The sequence below is a fragment of the Citrus sinensis genome, chromosome 3, assembly GCF_022201045.2.
Source record: "Citrus sinensis cultivar Valencia sweet orange chromosome 3, DVS_A1.0, whole genome shotgun sequence".
Classification (NCBI taxonomy): Eukaryota; Viridiplantae; Streptophyta; class Magnoliopsida; order Sapindales; family Rutaceae; genus Citrus; species Citrus sinensis.
The window spans coordinates 19,710,019-19,733,377 of NC_068558.1; the positions used below are offsets into that span (position 1 = coordinate 19,710,019).

The 23,359-nt window shown below is 33.3% G+C and overlaps 1 protein-coding gene and 1 non-coding gene across 2 annotated transcripts; both read left to right on the forward strand.

Moving 5' to 3' along the window:
• The first annotated feature begins 3,534 nt into the window (after nt 1-3,534).
• On the forward strand, nt 3,535-3,643 carry LOC127901580 (small nucleolar RNA R71). Its single transcript, XR_008053824.1, has one exon. It is a non-coding gene; the product is annotated as a small nucleolar RNA R71 (small nucleolar RNA).
• A 14,681-nt stretch (nt 3,644-18,324) lies between these two features.
• Nucleotides 18,325-22,239, forward strand: LOC102617714 (uncharacterized). Its single transcript, XM_052435814.1, has 3 exons — nt 18,325-19,806; nt 20,343-21,765; nt 22,022-22,239. Exons 1-3 carry the CDS (start codon nt 18,325-18,327, stop codon nt 22,237-22,239), a joined length of 3,123 nt encoding a protein of 1,040 aa, XP_052291774.1.
• Nucleotides 22,240-23,359: the final 1,120 nt, after the last annotated feature.

Below are 23,359 nucleotides of genomic sequence, written 5' to 3' on the forward strand. Positions count from 1 at the left end.
TTCTCTTGAGCATTCCATTGCAAAGGCATTTTACCTGTAACAAGAAAATTAACAATATTAGCATACCATGGCATTGAAGTAACAGAAAATAAAAATTCATCAGGGAAAGAATCATTTATGGGTGTTATATCATTGCAGAATTCGGATGTGAGTCTTGATAGATGATCAGCAACAACATTTTCAGCACCCTTTTTATCTTTGATGGTAAGGTCAAATTCTTGTAGTAACAAAATCCAACGAATTAGTCTCGGTTTGGCATCCTGTTTACTCATCAAATATCTCACAGCAGCATGGTCAGTAAACACAACAGATTTAGAGCCAAGCAAATATGAACGGAATTTGTTTAATGCAAATACCACAGCAAGTAATTCTTTTTCAGTTGTAGAATAATTCATTTGAGCACTATCCAAAGTCTTGCTCGCATAATAAATCACAAAAGGCTTACCATCCCTTCTTTGTCCTAAAACAGCACCAACAGCAAAATCACTTGCATCACACATTAATTCAAATGGCAAAGACCAATCAGGAGATTGCATAATAGGTGCAGATGTTAAAAGACAAATTATTTTTTCAAAAGATTTTTGGCAATCATCATTCCATTCAAACGGTGCATCTTTTAATAAGAGGTTACAAAGTGGTTTAGATATGGCACTAAAGTTTTTTATAAACCTCCTATAAAATCCTGCATGTCCTAAAAAGGATCGCACATCTCTAACTGTTTTTGGTTGTGGCAATTTAGATATGACTTCGATTTTTGCTTTGTCAACTTCAATTCCTTTAATAGAAACAACATGACCCAAAACAATTCCAGAAGTAACCATGTAGTGACATTTTTCCCAATTCAACACGAGTTCTTTTTCAACACATCTTTTTAAAACTTTCTCCAAATTATCAAGGCAATCATCAAAAGAATTCCCAAACACAGTCAAATCATCCATAAAGACCTCTAAACAATGTTCAACCATATCACAAAAAATGCTTAACATACATCTTTGAAATGTTGCAGGAGCATTACAAAGCCCGAATGGCATTCTTTTAAATGCAAATGTTCCAAAAGGACATGTGAATGTGGTCTTTTCTTGGTCCTCAAGTGCTATAGGAATTTGATAATAACCTGAATATCCATCTAAAAAACAATAGTAGGGATGTCCTGCTACTCTTTCTAAGATTTGGTCAAGGAATGGTAATGGAAAATGATCTTTTCTAGTGGCTTCATTTAATTTTCTATAATCAATGCACATGCGCCAACTAGATGTAATTCGTGTTGGAATTAATTCACCTTTTTCATTTTTAACAACAGTGATTCCAGATTTTTTAGGCACTACTTGTGTAGGACTTACCCACTTACTATCAGAAATAGGGTAGATAATTCCCACATCAAGTAATTTAAGGACTTCTGTTTTGACTACCTCTTTCATGTGTGGGTTTAATCTTCTTTGAGGTTGTTGACATATTTTAGCATTTTCTTCCAAATTAATTCTATGTGTGCAGATTAAGGGATTAATGCCTTTAATGTCATTTAAAGTCCATCCTATTGCATTTTTATGCTTTTTAAGAACAATTAGTAACTTACCTTCTTGGTCGCTTGTTAAAGTAGAAGAAATCACAACAGGATAAGTTTGTTCTTCTCCAAGAAAAGCATATTTCAATCCTTCAGGCAAAGGTTTCAATTCCATTTTAGGTGCTTCTTGTTGTTCTGTCTTTTCAATACTTCCAAGCTCCTCAAATTTTGGCTCGTCATCATAATTTTGCGAAGTCTGCATAGAATCAAGCAACGAATTTATATTAGAAATATCAAGTTTAAGTTGCTTATTTGACTCAATTGAATTAACTAAACAAACATTAGAAAGTTCAGAAAAATCCCCTTTTTGAATATTTTCCTCGATACAAGATTCAAACAATTCCTTTTGTTCATCAGTATCATCTTCATTCTCATTTTCTTCATTAGGTTGCCTGCACATGTTGAAAACATTCAATTCCAAAGTCATATTCCCAAAGGATAAATTCATTAAACCATTCCTACAATTAATCAAAGCATTAGCAGTTGCTAAAAATGGTCGACCTAAAATTACAGGAATTGGTTTGTAATTATTCACAACAGGTTCAGTTTCCAAGACAATAAAATCCACAGGATAAATAAATTTATCAACTTGTACTAAAACATCTTCCACTATTCCTTTTGGTACTTTAACTGATCTATCGGCAAGCAAAAGTGTAGTTGAAGTTGATTTTAACTCACCAAGATTAAGTTGAAGATAAACTGAATATGGAAGCAAATTAACACTAGCACCAAGATCTAGTAAAGCATGCTCAATTCTGTGGTTACCAATAATACAAGAAATGGTAGGACAACCAGGATCTTTATATTTCAACTTATTATTAGTAGACAGAATTGTACTTACCTGTTCGGCCATGAAAGCACTCTTTCTTACCTTCAATTTCCTCTTAACAGTGCACAAGTCCTTTAAAAATTTGGCATATGAAGGAACCTGCTTGATTGCATCTAATAGAGGAATGTTAACTTTCACTTGCTTAAAGATTTCATAAATTTCAGAAGAGTGGTTTGATTTCTTTGGTTTATTCAATGCATGCGGAAATGGTGGTTCAGGTGGAACACTAGTTATTTCTTCACTAGGTGTAAGTTCATTTAGTCCTTCCTTACCCTTTGAATTTTCATCATTTTCATAAGGTTCAGGCATAGGTCTATCAACAACCTTACCACTACGAAGAGTTATAACTGACTTGACTTGGTCTGTGGGTGGATTTTGTTGAATTTTAGGATTTGGTTGTGGTTGGGCTGGAAATTTTCCTTTTTCTTGAATGGTGAGTGCAGAAGCAATTTTAGCAAGAGTATCTTTCAAATCAGAAAAAGTTTGTGCATTTTGATTGTTAATAACATCTTGCTTTCTGATGAATGAATGCATTGTGTCCTCCAGATTTTTCCAAGGTGGTGGAACATATGGTGCATAAGGCTGAGGATTTTGAAAATTTTGTGGAGGTGGTGCTTGTGAAGATTGTGCATTATTATTATTCCTCCAACTGAAATTCGGATGATTTTTCCAACCAGGATTATAAGTCTGTGAATATGGGTTTGGTTTATTGAAAGTGTTAATAACATTAGCTTGATCATTTAGACATTCTTTAAGTGCAGGCAAAGTGGGACACTCTTGAGTGAAATGATCATTCGAATTACATATGTTACATGCAATTTCTTGAACAGATTTTACTTGATCACTCTTTTTATGCTCCAAAGCTTCAACTTTCCTAACTAGGGATGCAAATTTTGCTTGTAAATCATGATCTTCCCTAAGGTTATGGATTCCTCCACTAGATGGAGATGATTGTTGCTTATTTGTCAATTCAAAAGTTCCAACAGTATCCCAATGTTGTGCATTTTCAGCTAATTGGTCAAGGTAATCTAGTGCATCTTCAGGATTTTTATCCCTAAATTCACCATTACACATCATTTCAACAACCTGTCTACTTTGGGGTATTAAGCCTTCGTAGAAATAAGTGACCAATCGCCAAGTTTCAAAACCATGATGTGGGCATATGTTAAGCAACTCTTTAAACCTATCCCAACATTGGTATAATGTTTCTCCATTTTTTTGAGTGAAAGAAGTGATTTGCCTTTTAAAAGAATTTGTTCTATGAGGTGGAAAGAATTTTTTTCAAAAACTGTTCTTGCATGTTATTCCAAGTTCTTACTGATCCAGATCTAAGGTTTTGTAGCCAAGTTTTAGCTTTATCTTTTAATGAAAAAGGAAAAAGCTTTAATCTAATTATGTTCATGCTACAATTTTGGTCCGTGTATGTATTACAAACTTCCTCAAAATCTCTTAGATGCAAGTACGGATTCTCAGATTCTAAACCATGAAATGTTGGTAAAAGTTGGATAATACCTGGTTTAAAATTGAATCGAGATGCTTCTGGAGGAAATACTATACACGACGGTGCTCCGGTTCTGGTTGGATTCATGTAGTCTCTCAGAGTCCTTGGTTGATTCTGATCATGCCCATGTTGAGATTGGTTGTCTCCCTGATCAATTTGAGGATTAGGTTCGCCCAAAACGTTTTCGCCTTGATTCTCATCCATGATTGGTGGTGGAGATTGAGATCTACGAATTAACCTGCCACTTGAAGATCGAGACCAATGTCTCATGCAAGGGTTATGTTATAAAGATAATATTTACACAAATTGATAACAAAATAAAATAAAATAAATAAATAAGCAAATAATATAAGTATACAAAAGAAAATTAAATAACAAAAATGGTGGTTGAACCCACCAATTAAAAAAATAAAAAATGCAAAATTAAATAAATACTGAAAATTAAATAACTGAAAATAAAAGTTAAGGGTTAGTAGTTAGTTTGGTGGTTAAACCCACCAATAAAGCAAAAAAATAAAAAAATAAAAAAATAAATACGAAATAAAATAAATGCAGAAAATTAAATAACTGAAATTAAATAAAAGTTAGGAGTTAGCAGTTAGTAAGTTAAGAGTTAGTAATTAGAGTTAGTAGTTAAAGTTAGTTTGGTCCAAAATAAGTCCAAATATGTTCAAAGTATGTCCAAATATGTCCAAAGTATGTCCAAATATGTCCAAGTCTTGATTATGTTGAGGAATTTCGTCTAGGGATTCTATTGCAAATTATTTTTAATTTTATGGTCAAACTATAATTTTTAGAAGTTTAGAATTAGCAATTTGGGATGAAAGTGAAACAATTGAAAGATATCGGGGTCCGAACGTAATTACCAGAAGATTGGGCTAGAAACGGAAACTGTTGGGGTGAAACGAGAATTATGAAAGATATGGGGACAAAAGAGAATTTAAGAAAAGGAAAAGGGGGCAAACGAAATTTTACATATAAGAGAAAAATAAAAACGGAAAAACAAACCAAATAAAAAACTTTTCCCCGGCAACGGCGCCAAAAACTTGACACAACTTAAAAGTAAATTTTAACTCCCAAGTATAAGAGTGTCTTGTTGTATTATAACTCGGTGAGTCCGAGGTCGATCCACAGAGAAAAGATTTAATTAGTTTATTTTATTTTATCTAAAAATTGAAATTAAAACTTGAATATAAACAACTTAATTTAAATGAAACTATGGAATTGAACTAGTTAGGGTTATGGATCCACTCTTAGAAATAAATAAAACTTAATAAATTCTTTTTGCCAATTTGTTTTAGATTTATTACTCAAAAGATTAATTATACAAATTATTATTATTTTCCCTTTAATTTTATGATGGATTAAGTATTTATTGTGCCAAAATTTAATTTGTCTACAATAAGTCAAAATACCATTTCACCATGCCTTATATTAAGATCTTAAGAATTTATTGTGCCAAATTCATTTGTTTGTCTACAATAAATCAAATTTTCAAAATATAAAACATGTATAAAATTAAATAGAAAATAATTTAATTTATAAAATTAAACATAGAATTTGATTAAATCATATTTATTTCTTAAGAGTTTCACCTTCCCCTAACTAATATTATTTAGTTAAGCATAATTAAAATAAAAAGAAGTAGTAAAATTGAATTACTTATAATTAAAAGAAATAAAAACAACTAAAATTGGAAATAAAACTAATTTTATTAATGAAAATAATTATACAAAATATTAAAAACACACCTGGAAATCAAGATTACAAGGAGATGGAGAGAATTTGAGAAGAAGAGAGTTGTAGAGAGATGATTAAAACATAAAAATGAGGCTCTATTTATAGAAAAATAAATTCATAATCCAGTGCTTTGCGGTCCATCATAGGCTTCATGCATGTGCTCCTCACAACCCTTAGATCAAGATCCAATGGCTGGTCAAACTTCAAAAGTCAACATCACACATGGCATCATTTGACTCGTCCGATTTACCCAAAGAACGGTTGAGATTTGGCGGGTTAATGGGTGGATCGGGTCGACCCGAATACAAAGATTCGGATCCTCCAACTTGCTTCACCAACCATTGCCACGTGGCACAATCATGGCCATTGAATCATGAACGGTTGAGATTTAGTCAAGATTGCCAATTATCCCATGCACTCATATCTATTGTAAGCTCATTTCATCATCCAATCAGTGCTCGGTCAACAGGAAAAGTCAACTTTTTTTACACAAGCCCAATTTTAAGCCGATCTTGATTGATCTTAAGGTTTTCGGACCTCCGGAATCCAAATTTGACCTCCGTTTATCTGTTTGGAGCCTCGAAGTACGTGAAATTAATAATTTTCCTAATAAACACATAAAAATACACAAAATTAAATATATTTAAAACATAATTAATAATTCATAATATATTACATAAACACAAATATAAATTATAACATAAGCATAAAATAACATATTATCGCTTGATAATTAAACAATTTTTAATACTAATCAAAGCTATAATAAGTTTGTTATTATTGGTTTAAAAAAAGTCTATTATCATTTTTTAATAATCTAAGTTAATTATTTTAAGGCTATTATTTTAATTTTTATTAATCTAACATAGTTAAACAAATTTGTATGAAGCTAAATAATAAAAAATAATGTGCGTAATTAAATTTCAAGAAAAATGTATTATTTAATAAAATACCTATCAGTTAAATACCTTTTTTCTTGATATTTAATATTGACATTTTATCTTATCAATTATTTAATAAAATACATATAAAAAATTTGTTGGTCACAAAATATAATATAATTTAAAAATATTGATTATTATTCTCTGTTTTTTGTCAATGTTGTGAAGTTTGCCAAAAAAATATGAATCAAATACTAAATAAAGTGTCTCTGAAAAAAAAAGTCATGAAATATAAAATTACTCAAGAAAAAAATTTAAACTATTATTTTTTAGTTTTGTCACAATAGGTAATTATTTGTGATAAAAAAAAATAGGGTCTTAAAAATTAATCAAAACCATATTAGGTTTGGAGACTAATATTTTTTGTCACAAATGGTTTGATCAATTTTACATCCCTCTTTTAGTTACGAAATAATTATGTCACTTATAATTACATTTTGCTACCATATTTTTTGTCATAAAAGATGATATTTTGTCAAAAACTGATCAATTTTGGAGGGAATTTAAAGTATGTCTTTTTGTGGCTAATTTTATATTTGTCGCAAAACATTTGATTAAGTGACCAATTATTGGGTCACAAAATGAATATTATTCGTTACAAAATATAACATGAGCCAGGATGAGATTATTTGCTACGACTTTAAAAGATCATCACAATAAGTATTATTTTATGACAAAATCTACAAATGTCATAAAAACATTTGTCTTAGAAAGTCAGATTTCTTGTAGTGGTAGTTAATTCTTGTTGAAATTCTTTAAACCTAGAAATAGTGTACACCTCTTCAACTTGCTTCTTCATCTTATACTTGTTACACATGGAGTCTTTTTACTAAAACACTTGGCATCTGCTTGTCATTCTAATTCAACTTTCTTTCTCAATGCATTTTTATACTATTTTACAAACTGCTTCACATTTGTTTTTGAGTTAACAAACGATAAAAAAATGCATTCATACTTTTAATTCGCTAAGTTGTTGACATTCTTGCCCAAAAATAGTTTTTCAAATAGTATGTAACCCAACGATGCCACTCATCATATAAACCATTTAAACAATTCCCATAAATCATATATTGTACTCATGTCATGCCAAGCATTCTCGAACACAGTGAGGCTAAATGAATCATAAACAGCAGAAAGTAACGAAGAAATAATGCCTTCACGTTCTTCTAAAGCCCCTAACTTCTCAGGCACTTTCTTCATTATGTGCCATAGACACCATCGATGCCTACTTATAGAAAAAAAAACATTCTTAATTGCCTTTTGCATTGTTTTGTCTTGGTTTGTAATGATACCAATGATAGGAGAACAGGACATGCATGATAGTCACGCCTCAAATAACCACGCAAATGTCTTTGTATCCTCATGTGAAATCAATTTGCTTTCTAACAAAATAGACTGACCATGATGATTAACTTCAACAAAGAGAGCGAATGGCATGTCAGACTTGTTGGTAAAATATGTGGTGTCAACTGTTATGATGTCTCAAAAATATTTGTAAGCTACTCTACTTCTCGAATCTGATTGAAATACATTATTTAATCAATCCTACTCATCCAAATCGATGCTAAAAAAAAAAAAAAAATCTTGCATTCTGCTTGCTTTTTCTTAAAGTACTTTAGAATTGTCATAGCATCTCTTTTTTCAAGTTGTAATTGCCTAACTTTGTCAACAAGATTTCTACAATCTTTTCTAAAATGAGACATTTTCATACCTACTAGCTTCGACAATAATAGAATTAATTCTGGACAATGTTAATTCTCACACAATCATTATTTTAATATGCTTTTTTGCACTTGCACTAATGCTACGATTACAAGGAAAATACTTAACTTTGTCCAGACTCAATCCATGATTGTGTTGAAGGTTCAAAGTTCGAAGAACTCATTTTCCATTTTCATTTACACAACCTCCAATTCTAGCATCACAACCAATTTTTATATTAGGTTTCGACTTCAACACATTAGTAGATTTACTTTCCAACTTGTCACTACGACCACATACAACTGTCACGTATTTTATAATCCCATCACTCCCTTTCTTCCTAGTTAACTTCTTCACATGACATCCTTCTTGTTTACTATAGGTTTTGTAAAACACCCACATTTCCTCATGACTACCAAATAACATCCCAAGAGTTGGCTTATATTTTTATAGTTTCACATCTTCAATTGCACACTCATTTTCTAAATTTTTCATTTCTACAAAATAATTAACATTTGTATTAAGAATAATTATTATAAATTTTACAAAAAATTTTAGCAAAAAATTAATCCATTAATTTTCAAAAAATTTAAATCTAAAAATTTCTAATTTAAACAGAATTACCATTATCATCTAAACTAGTAAATCACTTCTAGGAGTATTAGAGATTGTTATCATTTGATCTATAAAATAATAAAACTTTAGCTAAATGCAAGTACATTTAGAGTTGGCAGCAATACTCGCGGCCCCCGAACTCGCGGGGCCCCATTTAATTTGGTATGGGGCCCCAGAAAAATATGAAAATAAAATCGGGTCAGTTTCGGATATGGGTCTAAGCCCCAAAACAATTTTCGGGTTTGGATTTGGGGATTTTTTCGGGTCCCCTAACCTGACCCAAAAATAAAAACTAAAAAAAATATTCCTTAATTCATTTGGATTGAATCGATCGTTCCCCCAAAAGAAACTCTAACAGCTCGTCAGCCGCCGCCGCCGCCGTCGCTAATAGCTGGTTAGTTGCCACCGTTCGTCATCACCGATCAACACTCAGCCGCACTATCGGTTCTCCTGCTGCAAGGTTTTTGCTTTTCCTATTTTTCTTTATTAATTAATTTATTTCAAATTGCATCTACTTTCATTGATTTGAGTCAATTTTACGTTTTGTGTGTTTTCAATCATCTTCTTCTGATTTCATTCTCAATCACATAGCCTGAAGCACAAACTGCAGCCATGGAGAGCTCACCGAAACAGAGGCTGCAGCCATGATTTGAGTTACCGACAACCATGCTTTGGGCCTAATAAAAGAGAAAAGAATGAAAAGTTTCAAGTAGAGATGGAAAACATAAAACCAGAGAAGAAAGAATTTGACGAAATAGAGTGAGTGGTTTCTTTTTTTTTTCCATTCCTTTTTTCTTCCCTCACAAATGTATGGCTTATAAGAAGCTTTGTTTTATGGTTGATAATGGATAATGCGAAGCGTGATGTTGGTAACCGGAGGAGAGAAAGTGAGGATAAAGGAGTTAGTGAGGATTAGTTAACAGTGAAGTGTCGAGAGAGAGAGAGTGGCGCATGTGATGGGATTCAACTTTCTGTCATTTTTGACCTTTTGTTGGAGCAGGCCAAGTTACAAAATCTGTAACTTGCAGATTCTGCTTTAGGCAGCTCCCAGACAAAAGTATTTGCTCCCCTTTTTCTCCATATGCAGGACACCTGTGGTGCATGCATTGGGTGCAGTATGTTACAGAATCTGTAACCTAGTAACCTCTCCTTTTGTTTTATATTTCTAGCAATTAAAAATGTCCCGCCCAGAGAGGGTGATGCATGAGATAGGATTCAACTTTCTATCATCTTTTACCCTTTTTATAATATTTCTAACAATTGAAAAAGTCTAAAATGCTTCCTAAAAGAAAAGTTTGTTTAATGGTTTTGTCGCCAAGTGGCAAAACAGGTCGCAAACTGATTGGTAGACCCCAACCCTTTTTTTTTTTTGATAAAAAAAGAAAAGAAAGTAAATTGGGGGTGTCGCTGATCATCCTGGAAGACTTTTCTTCCACTGGTTCTTTTGTTTGGGCAGGTGGCGTTCGCTTTGTGAAACTCTGATTGGTTCTCAAAATGGTATCTACTATTGGATTATGAGGGACGTTTTAGTTTTCCTTTGGGCTCTATAAATATCGTTTATCCAAATCCAATTTTAAATTAAATGCAACTCACTCGTTTAAGTATATTGTCTTTAAGCTTCTGTTTTAATATTAATTTTACTTTTATGTGGCTATTTTATTTCTTTCTTATTTCTGTTTTCTATTTATTATTTTTCTCATTATTTTCAACACTGTGAATATTTTATGTTACGTCCATGTCATTGTTATGTCAATTTAGAAACATCATGAGTTTATATATCTCATTGATCTCAAAGGTAAGGTCTAGCTCAAGTGATAAAAAATGACTTTTCTAAAACTCATCTCCTGAATTTGAGTTTCTATAAGTACATGAATTAATTAAAAAAATTCTCATTTATTTATTATTTTATTGAATTAATTAATCTTGCAGGTCTACAATGAGTCAATCACTTCCTAATTTAATTTGAAGAATTTAGATAACTTTGCTAGTAGTATGTTATCTCCATTTTGTGATTTATATGTAATGATGATTATGATGATGATGAGTCTTCTAAAGCACAAAGATCTGATTTTTAAGCAATTTTATTTAACTGATCACTTGATTTCAGATCTTAAAAAAAGTAAGAGATAAAAGTGAATTTAGATTTTTTTCACCCTATCTTTTAAAATAAGAAAATAAAAACAACGGCGATGATAATAATAATAATAATAATATATTTTTAAAAAATTAATGAATTTGGTGCCAGGTCCTCCGAGATTGCGTTCGTGTTCACTTCATTAACATTTTTGAAGTGTGATTTAAACTTTACTCTAACGCACAATTGTACGTAGGACCAGATCAGGAGGTTTGGCAGATGAGATTTTTTGGGTTTGGGTGAGGGGGAGGAGTCAATGATTATAATAGCTAGATTTGTAGGTAATCTTTCATCATGAAAACAAAAGAATAATCAGGGTTGGTGGAGCGTTGGATTAAGAAATCAAATAGGATTTTAGTGGTCAATAATTAAGGGTTATGTCATTTTCTAGGAGTAGGTAAGATGTTGTCCTCATCCATGTATAAACATTATTAAGTTGAACTCAATTTCATGAGCAAGCTCACATGCCCTAGGATGTTTGAAAAGAATGCTTTTTTTAGATATATATATATTTTTTAATACAATTGTCTTCCACGCCCTCTACTTTGACTTTAGTTTACTGCTTCTACTTAAATCTTTCAATTCAATGTTTCAAAGTACATATATAATTTGTTTATTTTGTCACTTGAAATTTGATATTCAAATATTGGATTAAAGGTCTTATTTTCTAATGTTCTCTCCAATCATCCAGCATGGATTGTAGCCATTTAATATATGTTATTTTATTTTAAGTTATTAACCAAAAGAAAAGAAGAGCATATAGTTTAAAAAATAAAAATATATAATATACTCTTAGAATTCCAAATTACCTTGGAGCATTCTCGTCGGACCATCATTTCTCTTTTTGGTTGATCCAGCCACAATTCAAGTTTCTGCCTTCATGCTTTGTAGATTAAAACGCTTTCTTTTGGTTTCGTAAGTTAAGGATCTAGAGTTAATTTTCAAGTTTTTCCTTGGGGTTTCGTAAGTTAAACTTTCAAATTTCATGATCTGTAGGTTAAACTTTGAAGTCTGTCTAATTTGAAGTTTTCTCAAGACAGTTTCATGACTTCATCCTCAAAATTTGTTTTTGTAGCCATCTTGAAATTGAGGGAGGTGTTAAAAAATATTTGAACTATTGTCTAAGTTAATTAAGGCACCAGTTTTTTTTTTTTTTTAATTTGAATGGGTTTAAATTTTTTAGAACTCTGAATGAATTTGAATGCAAATATTTGAATGACATATTAATTTTTTTTAATATATAAATATGAGTGGCATCTTATTTATTTTTATAAATAAAAATCATCTTAAATATATTTTTTTAATTTTTATATTCTTGCAAATCAAAACAATAGAGAGACTAGATTTTACAGTTTATGGAATAAATATATTTTGTAGAGATATTTTTAAAATATAATATTTACTTCTCATTCAGACATATTTTCATTTAAATAAAAATTACAAAAGTTTACATTTTCTATTCAGATGTAAATGTCTAAAAATCAAATATAAGTTACAAAACATAAATTAGAAAATTTTAAAAAAAGTATGAAGTTAATAAAATTTTAGATTTCAAATGTTCAACAAACAACCCCTCAATTTATTAGTATTTTTTAAGTTAGCTTCTTTGAGTCATATTAATATTTTTTATTTTAAACATGTTTTCCTAGTCTAGTCAGGTTATGTAGCTATAAAGGCATGTCTGTTCTAACAAATTTAATTGAGTCTTGTATAAAAAATTTTTCTTTTTTGTTTTTTTTTTCAATCTAACTATGATTAAGTAAAAGGAAAATAAAATAAAATGAAATGAAATAACGGGTCATGTGCTAAGAGTAGTTACTTTAAGCCAAGTTTGAAGCAACCCTCGTCTTAAGAAATGCATGTGTGCATAGTGATTGATGGGACCAACATTTCATGACTGACTTAATTCCAAATGGAACAAATCATCAACAAAATTCTAATACACTCATTGAGATGTAATTACAGGCTGTAATTAATGTTATTGCATTTGTCTTTGTGCCTTATATCAAAACAAGAGTACAAACCCAAATATAAAAAAAAAATGGTCGATATGAGTATGATTTGTCCAATTAATCGTATTAGAAGTCAAAATCCGAATACAACTGTTTATTAAACGGACCTCATTTTGTTGGCCTTTTAATTTACTTGCTATAAGTAGATACACTGAACATATTTAAAACAATTGACAAAAATATAAAAATCTTTTAAAGTTAATTCACATGCATTATATTTATACAAGGCAAAGCAAATTTGTTTTACACGTTATATGTTAGTATATCATTTATTTAAATTTTCATATTTAACGCATTAATTGACTCAATTATACATCATTAATGATCCTTGCCCTAAGCCAAATAATCATCATCATCATCATCATCATCATCATCATCATGAAAAATAGAGGACTTATTTGAAATATTAGCCTTTTATTTGTAGTTTTATTTTTGGGTGGTGACACTTGCCTCTCAATTTTATAACAATGACGCTAGAAGTTTTAACTATTATCTCAACATTTGAGTATTATTGTCAAAAAATGTGGCAATTTAATTATCTGTAATTGTGATATCATGTCCTTATTAATATATTTTTTAATTTTCATGAATTATAATTATTCTCTCCATGATACATATTCGTATTTAATTGAAATAATCATTACGGATAAGTTGTCATATCAGTTGTGACTTAAGTGCTAAGATTATAATTGGGATCCCTAGTATCATCCACCTCACTTCAAAAAAATAATAACTACAATAAATAAAACTATTTTTAAATATTTAAAAAAAATTGGACAATTATTCAATTAATCAATTTTATCTTTTTTAATTTCTTCTTTTTTTTTACTTAAGTCTATTAGTCATGTTTGGCGTCTAAGGTTATTATAACGTAAGTTTAACTCATAATTTTTTAATATATTTTACTATCAACAACTTTTGTTTATGATTTGTCCATTTTAGCGCCTACCTCCCTCAACTTTACAGATTTTATGTTCTAGCCTCTTTAATTTATGTTTTCTCTTTTATGGCCCCCTTGAACCAAAACCTAACTGTGCCACTAACAGCGACACACTTGTGTGTGTGTGTGTTAAATGAGATGCAAACTTGGATTCGATAAAACATGTAGCATAGCACCAAATATGGAACATACTCTGTTTTATTCTATACTAGGCATTATCTAGAAAAGGGGCAGAGGAAAAATGAAAGGCATCGCATAGGAGTTATTTGTTTCCATCTCGATTTTTCTGCCCGTAATAGGTATTGGTATTCATTCGATTTTGCTCTCTGACTATCAGTGAACAAGGCCAAAGCTATTATATCAATTTTTTTTTAGATAGTTTTCGTGAACGGAAAAAATTAAAAAGAAATCTCATGATCTTAAAAGGAGTTTGATATCCAATGTACATATAAATCTTTTTCTTCTTCTCTTAAGTGTAAGTTAAATAAGAAAAAAGTAAAATAATTTAAATTAAATTGTGACCAATCGCCAAAAGGCATTTGCAAGAACATTTTGATTCAAGCAGTTTGGCAATTCAAAAGGTTCTCGGCATCTTACACTAACACCAAGTTTCGTTTCGATCTCCGCGCTGTCCTATGTTTGTATTCATCAAACCCTTTCTTCAATTCAAATAGGTGTTAATTAAATGAACCATAACTATGTAACCCTATTCCTAATAGATTGACTCCGAAATAGCATATCCAAATTATAAGAAAGCCCATAGAAGCCACAATTGCGGAATTTACACCTTCCCATTTTGTATTTGTTCGAGTATGTAAATAAATCCCGAATATCGTCCAAGTAATAAATGCCCAAGTTTCATCTAATTTCAGCTTGGAAGAATAGATTAGGGAAATACAAGAGTTTATTACCATGTGTCTTTTCTAAATTTAGAATTATTTCCCTTATCTTAAGTATAAAATACAAAATAATGTGTCCATCATATTACATTTAAAATCAATGGTGTTTGATAAATATAATTTTTTAAAATTTTTTACAAAATTTGTGCATAGTTATCGTATCACTTTTATAATAAATATATGGGTGGGGTTATTTGAACCTATCAAACTACTCATTAAACTCACTTTTAAAAATAAATTGTAATTATTAAAATATCCCTAAAATAAATTTTAATTTTAAACATTAAAATGTAGTTTTAAAAATAAAATTTACTCTTTGAATCCATTTTATATTCAACTTTATGTTATTTTTCTTAAACCATAAATTGATATTCTTTATTGATTCCCCTTGGCTTTTTCATGAAAATTAAACCTTCATGTAGTGGAAGACGATAAAGGAAGAATCAGTTGAAGGAAATATCGGAGACTTTTCATATTGAAATACTGGATATTATATTTTATTTCTAAAAATACCAAAGATATAATTATCACTTCTTTCCGAAACTCAAGTAGTGGTACCACATTACTAGGGCTCTGACTTTTACCATTATTAACTGCTCCAGCGGCTTTGCTTACTGCACTTTGGAATTTTTGCTCCAAAATATATAATTGAGAGTATTGTTTATGTTCTGTATAATCTTTTAATTTTCAATTTAATAAATATAATAATTTATTAATTTTAAATGAATTCAATGGGTTTAATGAGTAAAAATATATTATTATAATAATTGGATTTAATAAGGATATATTAGATGTTTAGGTAGGTTTGTTGAGTAAAATTTAAAATTTCAAAACTTAAGAGTGGATTTATTTAGTAAATAAGTTTAGTGAATAAATTGGTGGGTTTAAATAGCCTCACCCTAAATATAATTAATTAATATGTTTATTTAGTACATTCATAATTACTCCATTAACCATATTAAATAAATTATAATCATTTATATGAACTATTTAACCGGCCGCTATGAGCTGCTGGAAACTATTCTTCATTGATATCAGATTTGATAATATCAATGGAGTCATTTTGACCAAATCTACGCAATGATGCTTTTATGTCTTTCATATGATCTGGATGTTGAAAAACTGCCACTAAGGTTTTGGCCAAAACAAAATGTCATCGTAGACGTTTGGTGGTGCTCTGCCATTATAATTTGGTAGATCGATGGCAGCTCTACGCAGCAGCAGTAGCAGTGGCAATGCATCACCATACTGGCGTCATATTTTACTAAAACAAGATTTGGCCACCATTTTTTTGGCGAACGAATCTCGGACAAATGAGATAGAAGCTCAAGGATTCGTCTCATATGAGTGCAGAGAGGATACGAGTACCATGATGCTACTTATTATATTGAGGACCTCAGGTTCTTTGAAGAATGATAGTGGCGGTGCTCCAATACTTGACGATAACGTGTGGAAGGCTAAAACTTCAATTTAACTTTTTCTAGCTACCAAACGACAGAATAAAGTAACCGACAAAGGATGTGTGTAATCAAAGTAGTTTGAGGGACGAATTGAAACAACAAATCAGGTGGGTCGAAAAGTCTCTCTCCTGTTTTCTCTGAAAACAAAAGGAATGAGAGTGAGTAGTGGGGTCTTTATGACTCACTGAGTCGCTCCCTGGTGGGTGGTTTTAGTTATTGTATTCCTAGTGTCCATCTCAGTTCATTAACTCCATTTTCTCCTCAAAATCTTTAATCTCCATCAACCTTTGCAACCAACCTTAATTACAGTAAATTCACATCACTTTAAAATGGACACGGAGGAGTTAATAAAGAAATGCAGAGCCATCAGACTGACAGAAGAAGCAAAAGGGAGAGTAATATTCAAAAGCAAGATGAAAAAGAAAGGAGAAAAGATCGTAGCAGGATGTTTGATTGGCAAGGTGGTCCTAAACAGAGGAGTCAACGCTGAAGGATTAAAAACAACTATGCAGCAAGTGTGGAGAACGATGAGAGAGGTGAAGATAGAAAGTATAGGGGATAATATGTTCATGTTTAAGTTCAACGCTGAAGAGGACAAAAAAAGAATTATGGCGGGAGGCCCATGGCACTTCAACAGAGCACTCATAGTACTCAAGGAACCAAGTGGAATAGGGGACATCACACAACAAGCATTTACACATGCTTCATTTTGGGTACAAATCTTCAATGTACCCATAATGTGTATGGAAAAGGAGACCCTTGTGGAGCTAGGTGAGGTAATAGGCAGAGTGGAGGAAGTAACAACGGATGAGGCAGGGGAATGCGTGGGGAACATTGCTCGATTAAGGATAAAGGTGGATATCACAAAGCCTTTGAAGAAAATGATAGTCCTGAATAAAGAGAATGATGAGAAAAAGAGCAATAGAGATGAAGAGGAGACGGAAGGAGAAATGGAGAACATAGGGGATTGTGACAGATTGGGAATTGAGGTACATATGCCGGTGGTGTACGAAAGGTTACTGGACTTTTGTTATTGTTGTGGAATTATTGGTCATCAATTCAGAGAGTGCATCAAATACAAAAACCAGCCCCAAGATAAATTGGAGTATGGCCCCCATCTCAAAGCAGCCACAATAGCGGAGAAGAAGAAACAAGATAAAGAAAGGAATCGATGGAAGTCAGAAAACAACAGGAGTAATGGAAATGAAGCTGAACAAATAGCAAGGAAGGAAAACTAGACAGAATCAACAGTAGGGAAGCATAACACAAACCCCCCAAACCCGGAAACAATTGCAACCCGCCATCAGTAGGGCGAAGAGGTGATTCGGGTTGGAAACTCCGAGACTGATGAGATGGTAGTTGATACTCATTTAATGTTAAGGGCGCTTAACCCAAAACGTTCAGAGAGTTGCTGTACAAAGCAGTCGGAATTAGCTACTGAGGTCACATCTCCTAGGAAGGCGAGCAGTAAGGAAGACAGAGAAAATGAAGGAGACAAAAAGCGGGAAACTGAAGCTGTGTTTGAAAAGGGGGAAATGATAGAGGGAACAGAAGTATGGGAAAACGACAAAAAATGGAGTACAAAAGTAAAGAAGTTGGGCTCAGAAGAAATAAAAAAATTTAGCCCAAAAACAAACAAACCAGGGAGAGTTTAGAGCTGAGAAGGCAGAAAGAGGGAGGGAAGTAAGCTTAAAGCCCAAGATTCGTAAATGGAAGCTACAAGCCCGAGAAATGGACAATGAAAAAGAGGTGCAAGGAAAGACCATGAGGGCAAAAAGACCAGCCAGTGAATTAAACATGGAGAGCCCAAAAGCTAAGAAGAACAAGGGGGGCAGCCCACACAAGAATGAATCTATTCAACGCAGACATTACTCGCAAAAGGAAACTGAGAAGGGGAAAGAGAAAGCAAAAGGAACGGGGACAGAAGCAGGAGATGAAGCAATGCAAGCAACTCAATCGGTAGTGGCTGAAATTCAGCACCGCCGACAGATATGAAGATTATAAGCTGGAACGTTCATGGTTTGGGGAAGTCCCGAACGTTCCGAGAAGCTCAGAAACTTCTCCAAGAGCTTAGACCTCAGATTTTATTTCTTAGCGAAACAAAAATGATGGCTAAGCAAATGGAAGCCAAAAGGAGAATGTTGAAGTTCGAGAATTGCTTTGTAGTAGATAGATGTGGATTGGGAGGTGGTCTTGCGTTGTTATGGACTTCGGATGTCAGCCTGGAAGTAAAGTCGTACAGTAAGCACCATATAGATGCTGTTATTCACAATGAAAATGGGAGCTCTTGGAGATGCATAGGCGTCTATGGTCACCCTAAATCAGAGAAAAAAAAACATACTTGGTCGCTGTTACGAAGGCTAGCAGGTATGTCATCATTGCCATGGCTCTGTTTTGGGGATTTTAACGAAATTTTTAACCTGAATGAAAAAGTGGGGGGAAATGAGAGGAACCCAAGTAGGGTGCACGAATTTAGACAAGCTGTAAGGGATTGTAGGTTGCTTGACTTAGGGCTAAAGGGTTATCCTTTTACATGGTCAAATAGAAGGTTTGGACCCCAGTTGATTGAGGAGCGTTTGGATAGATTTTTTTGTAATCAAAATTGGGGCAGTTTGTACCAAGAGACAGCAGCCAAGAATTTAATCTCTTGGAGCTCTGACCACAGTCCCATTCTGATGGAATTAATTGGGAAAGAAACGGGGCAAAGATACAAAAGAAGAACTTTTCGAAGAGTGCACTACGAAGACATGTGGAGCGGGTATGAGAAATGCAGGGAGATAGTCCAGCAAGAATGGCAGAAAAAGAGTAGATGGAATGAAGAGAATCCAGTTGAGTTGTTCAATAAGAAGGCAAAAGAATCCTTGGGTGAGCTTCAGCTGTGGAGCAAGAAAGAGTTCGGAGGAAGGCAGAAACAATTGGAGCAGCTTCAGAACAAGCTGAAATCAATTCGGCACAGTTTCAGCCGTTATGATTGTGGAGATGAATTGAAGAAAACTGAAAATCAGATTGATAACATTCTTCAAGATGAGGAAATTTTCTGGAAGCAAAGGTCAAGAGCAGATTGGTTGAAAGAAGGGGACAAAAACACAAAATTCTTCCACGCAAAAGCTTCAGCTAGAAGAAAAAAGAATAGAGTCGGGGGGATTCTTGATGAGCAGGGGAAGTGGACGGAGGACAGCGACGAAGTAGAGAGGATCTTTTGCGAACACTTTACGAAACTCTTTTCAACAACAACCCCTAATGAAGAGCAAATGGAAGCAGCGCTTAAAGATACGAGCGCAAAGGTGAATGAGGAGATGAACTTCCAGCTTGATGCACCATTTATGGAAGAAGAAATAGCTGAAGCGCTGGCTCAGATGTGCCCCACAAAAGCGTCTGGTCCCGATGGATTACCTGCCGCATTTTTCCAAAAGCACTGGGGGTCAGTAAAAGAGGGAGTGATCACCACTTGTTTGCACATACTTAACGACAAGGTAACCTAGCTCCCCTTAATCACACCTATATAGCTTTAATTCCAAAAACCACGAAACCCAAATCAGTGAGTGAATTTCGGCCTATAAGTCTTTGTAATGTTATTTATAGAATTATTGCCAAATCAATGGCTAATAGGTTGAAGCATATCCTTGATAAAATTGTGTCTCCAAACCAAAGTGCGTTCATTCCAAATCGTCTTATTACAGATAACATAATCATTGGTTATGAATGTCTGAATAAGATAAGACAGGGAAAGGGAAAAAAGAATGGGATGATAGCCCTAAAATTAGACATAAGTAAAGCATATGATCGGGTGGAATAGAACTTTTTGAGGTGTGCAATGCAGAAGCTGGGTTTTTCTTCTAATTGGATTGAGTTGACAATGAACTGTATCACTACTCCCTCCTTTTCAGTTTTGATAAATAGGGTGCCAAAGGGTCAAATTCAGCCCCAAAGGGGATTGAGGCAGGGCTGTCCTCTATCACCATATTTATTTCTTTTATGTGCAGAAGTATTCTCCAACATGTTGATTCAGGCTGACCAAAACCAGATCATTCATGGCCTGAGGTTCAACAGCAGCTTGTCAATTTCTCATTTGCTATTCGCGGATGATAGCTTAGTGTTTTCAAGAGCAACACAAGAAGACTGCAGCAACTTAAAATGCATCTTTGATCGTTATGGTTCAGCTTCAGGGCAGATTTTTAACTATGAGAAGTCAAGCATGCTTTTTAGCAGCAATGTGCATAATAGCCAAATTGAGATCATCAAGGGGATTTTTCAACTCAATGTCGTTTCAAAGCATAACAAATACCTTGGGTTACCATCTATGGTAGGGAAAAGAAAAATAAGCTTCTTCAATGAGACAAAATTGCGGATTTGGAACAAGTTATCAAGTTGGCAGAATAAACTCTTTTCAAGTGGGGGTCGAGAAGTGCTCATCAAGGCAGTGGCTCAAGCGGTTCCGGCATATGCAATGAGTGTGTTCAAGCTCCCGGCAAGCATTTGCGAAGACATTCAAAAGGCAATAGCGAGGTTTTGGTGGGGCTCTTCATCAGATCGCAGAGGCATTCATTGGGCTAAATGGGAGAAGCTTTGTCAAGCAAAGATGAGAGGAGGAATGGGCTTCCGAGATTTTACAAGTTTCAACCAAGCTTTGATTGCGAAACAAGGGTGGAGGATTATTCAGCATCCTGAATCTTTAATGGCAAGAGTGCTAAAGGCAAAGTACTTCAAACAATCCAGCTTCATGGAAGCAAAATTAGGATCAAGACCATCTTTTGTCTGGAGAAGTATTTTATGGGGTCGACAGATTATGCAGAAAGGTTTAAGGTGGAAAATTGGATCTGGAAACCAGGTGTGCATTTACAAGAGCAATTGGTTACCAAGACCGGAAGCCTTTAAACCATTCTCTCCTCCAACATTGGATATCCAAGCAGTAGTTGCTGACCTGATTGATGAGAACCAGAACTGGAAGAAGGAAATGATATATCAGCACTTTATGAAAGAAGATGCAGCCATGATCGTTCGAATTCAGCTCCCAAAGACTCCAAAGCCTGACCAGTACTTGTGGCACTATGATAAATATGGGCAATATTCTGTTAAAAGTGGATACCAGATCGCTTTGAAGCTGAAGTGCCCAGACAGCCCGTGTAGCTCAGACAGCTCGTTAAGCCAATGGAATGTTATTTGGGCTGCTGAATTACCAGAAAAAATTAAGATTTTCATGTGGAGAGCAGTGAAGAATCTCTTGCCAACATCCTCTAATCTTTGGAGAAGGAAGATTGTGGGGAGCCCTATTTGTCGAAGATGTGGAGTGAAAAATGAGGATGTGATTCATGCATTATTGGATTGCAAAGTAGCCAAAAAAGTGTGGAGGAATGCTGGTTGTGCAGAGGAAATCGAGAAGTTGGTTCAGCAGGATTTGATGGCAATGCTGGTAGAAATTCAGAGAAAAAAAGGTAAAAAAGAGCTGGAATTGATAGTTGTTCTGTGCTGGACCATTTGGTACTAACGGAATCTTTTCATCTTTGAAAATAAGAGAGAAGATTCACAGTTATCAATTGCTAGAGCTGAGGCAAATTTGGATTCATTTAGAAGAATTAAAAAGCCATCTTCAAAAATTCTGGAAAAGCAGCAAAGGAATAGAAAGCAAGTCTGGAACCCTCCCCCCAGTGGCTGGTTTAAAATTAACGTGGATGCAGCAATGAATGTTAGCTGGGTTGGGTGTGATTATAAGAAATTCTAATGGAGAGGTAGTGGCAGCTGCAGTCCAACGATCCTGTTTTCAGCTCAGCAGTACTCACATGGAAGCTGAAGCTGTAATCCTGGGTATTAAGAGTGCTCAGAGGGCAGGGTTCTCCCCAATGATCATAGAAACAGACTCGCAAGAAGTGGTAGACTTAACATTGAGCAAGAAAATCAGCATAACATAAACCTCTTGGATAATTGCAGACATCCAAGAAAGCATCCAGAGTTCGAATCGGTTTTCAATTCAATATACACCAAGAGAATGTAATGTCACAGCTCATGATTTAGCCAAAAAAGCTTTAGAGTTTGAAAACTCTGTTTTTTGGGAGGGATCATTCCCTCCGCAAATTGTGTCCTTATTTCCCAGTATCAATCAATGAAAGCTATATTTTCATTTAAAAAAAAAAAAGTAACCGACAAAGAGATTTTTTTTTTTTTCGGGCTGCTTACATGATATGTGTAGTATCCTGCCTTAGACTAAAATTCTCATATGACCTACTCATTTGTCTGAGCAAATATAATCATATGATTAGAAGTTGATAATAAAAATGAGATAAATAAGTAAAATTTTGATTATACATAAAAAAAAATACTTTTGTACGTCAAAATATTCCTTAAAATTTGGATGTGCTTAGATCATAAAAGGATCCATAAATCCCTGCGGTACTAGAAATGTCCTCGTTAATTAGGTAGTGATAAACAACAGATGACAATGGAGAAATGTGGTTAGTGATAGTTAATGATGGTTTACAAGTAAAATTTTTATCAAAATAATAATACAACATAGTAGTCAATACAAAAATAAAAATAGCGTAATATGTCCTATGTAATCAAATAATTCTTTGAGTCGAGTAAACAGAGGCGAATCTATGTTGTGAGTAAAAAAATATGAAGAGAAGAAAAGAGTCTTGATTGAAAGTTAGTTTTTACTTTTATTTTTAGCCTAATGGCAATCAAAATTTCTCCCAATCTATGTGAATTGAGTTCAAATCCCACACCGTTATAAGCTATAGTAACCGACACTCAAAGTGGAAATTTAGCTTATTTCATTGAAAATTTTATATTTGACCCGCTTCCTTTATAAATTTTTATTATAGCGTTCTTATATTTATATTTAGGGATATTATCATTTTCCCACCAAAGGTATTCTGACACATCATGTCAGTACCACGGTTTGGTAAAACCATCAATTTATCACCAAACGTTTAAACTATTAGTATTTTCTCACCATTCCGTTAAAACTCAGTTAATATGTAATAGAAAATTCATAAAAGGTCAATTTTACCCCTGGAGCGTAAAAGACCA

Bases quoted from the DNA above. Each gene is read 5' to 3' on its own strand.
- LOC102617714 (XM_052435814.1), top strand. From the start codon at position 18,325: ATGAAGATTATAAGCTGGAACGTTCATGGTTTGGGGAAGTCCCGAACG. The intron at 19,807-20,342 runs GTAACCTAGCTC...ATGTTGATTCAG, and splicing joins TGCACATACTTAACGACAAG to GCTGACCAAAACCAGATCAT. The intron at 21,766-22,021 runs GTAAAAAAGAGC...AATGAATGTTAG, and splicing joins AGAAATTCAGAGAAAAAAAG to CTGGGTTGGGTGTGATTATA.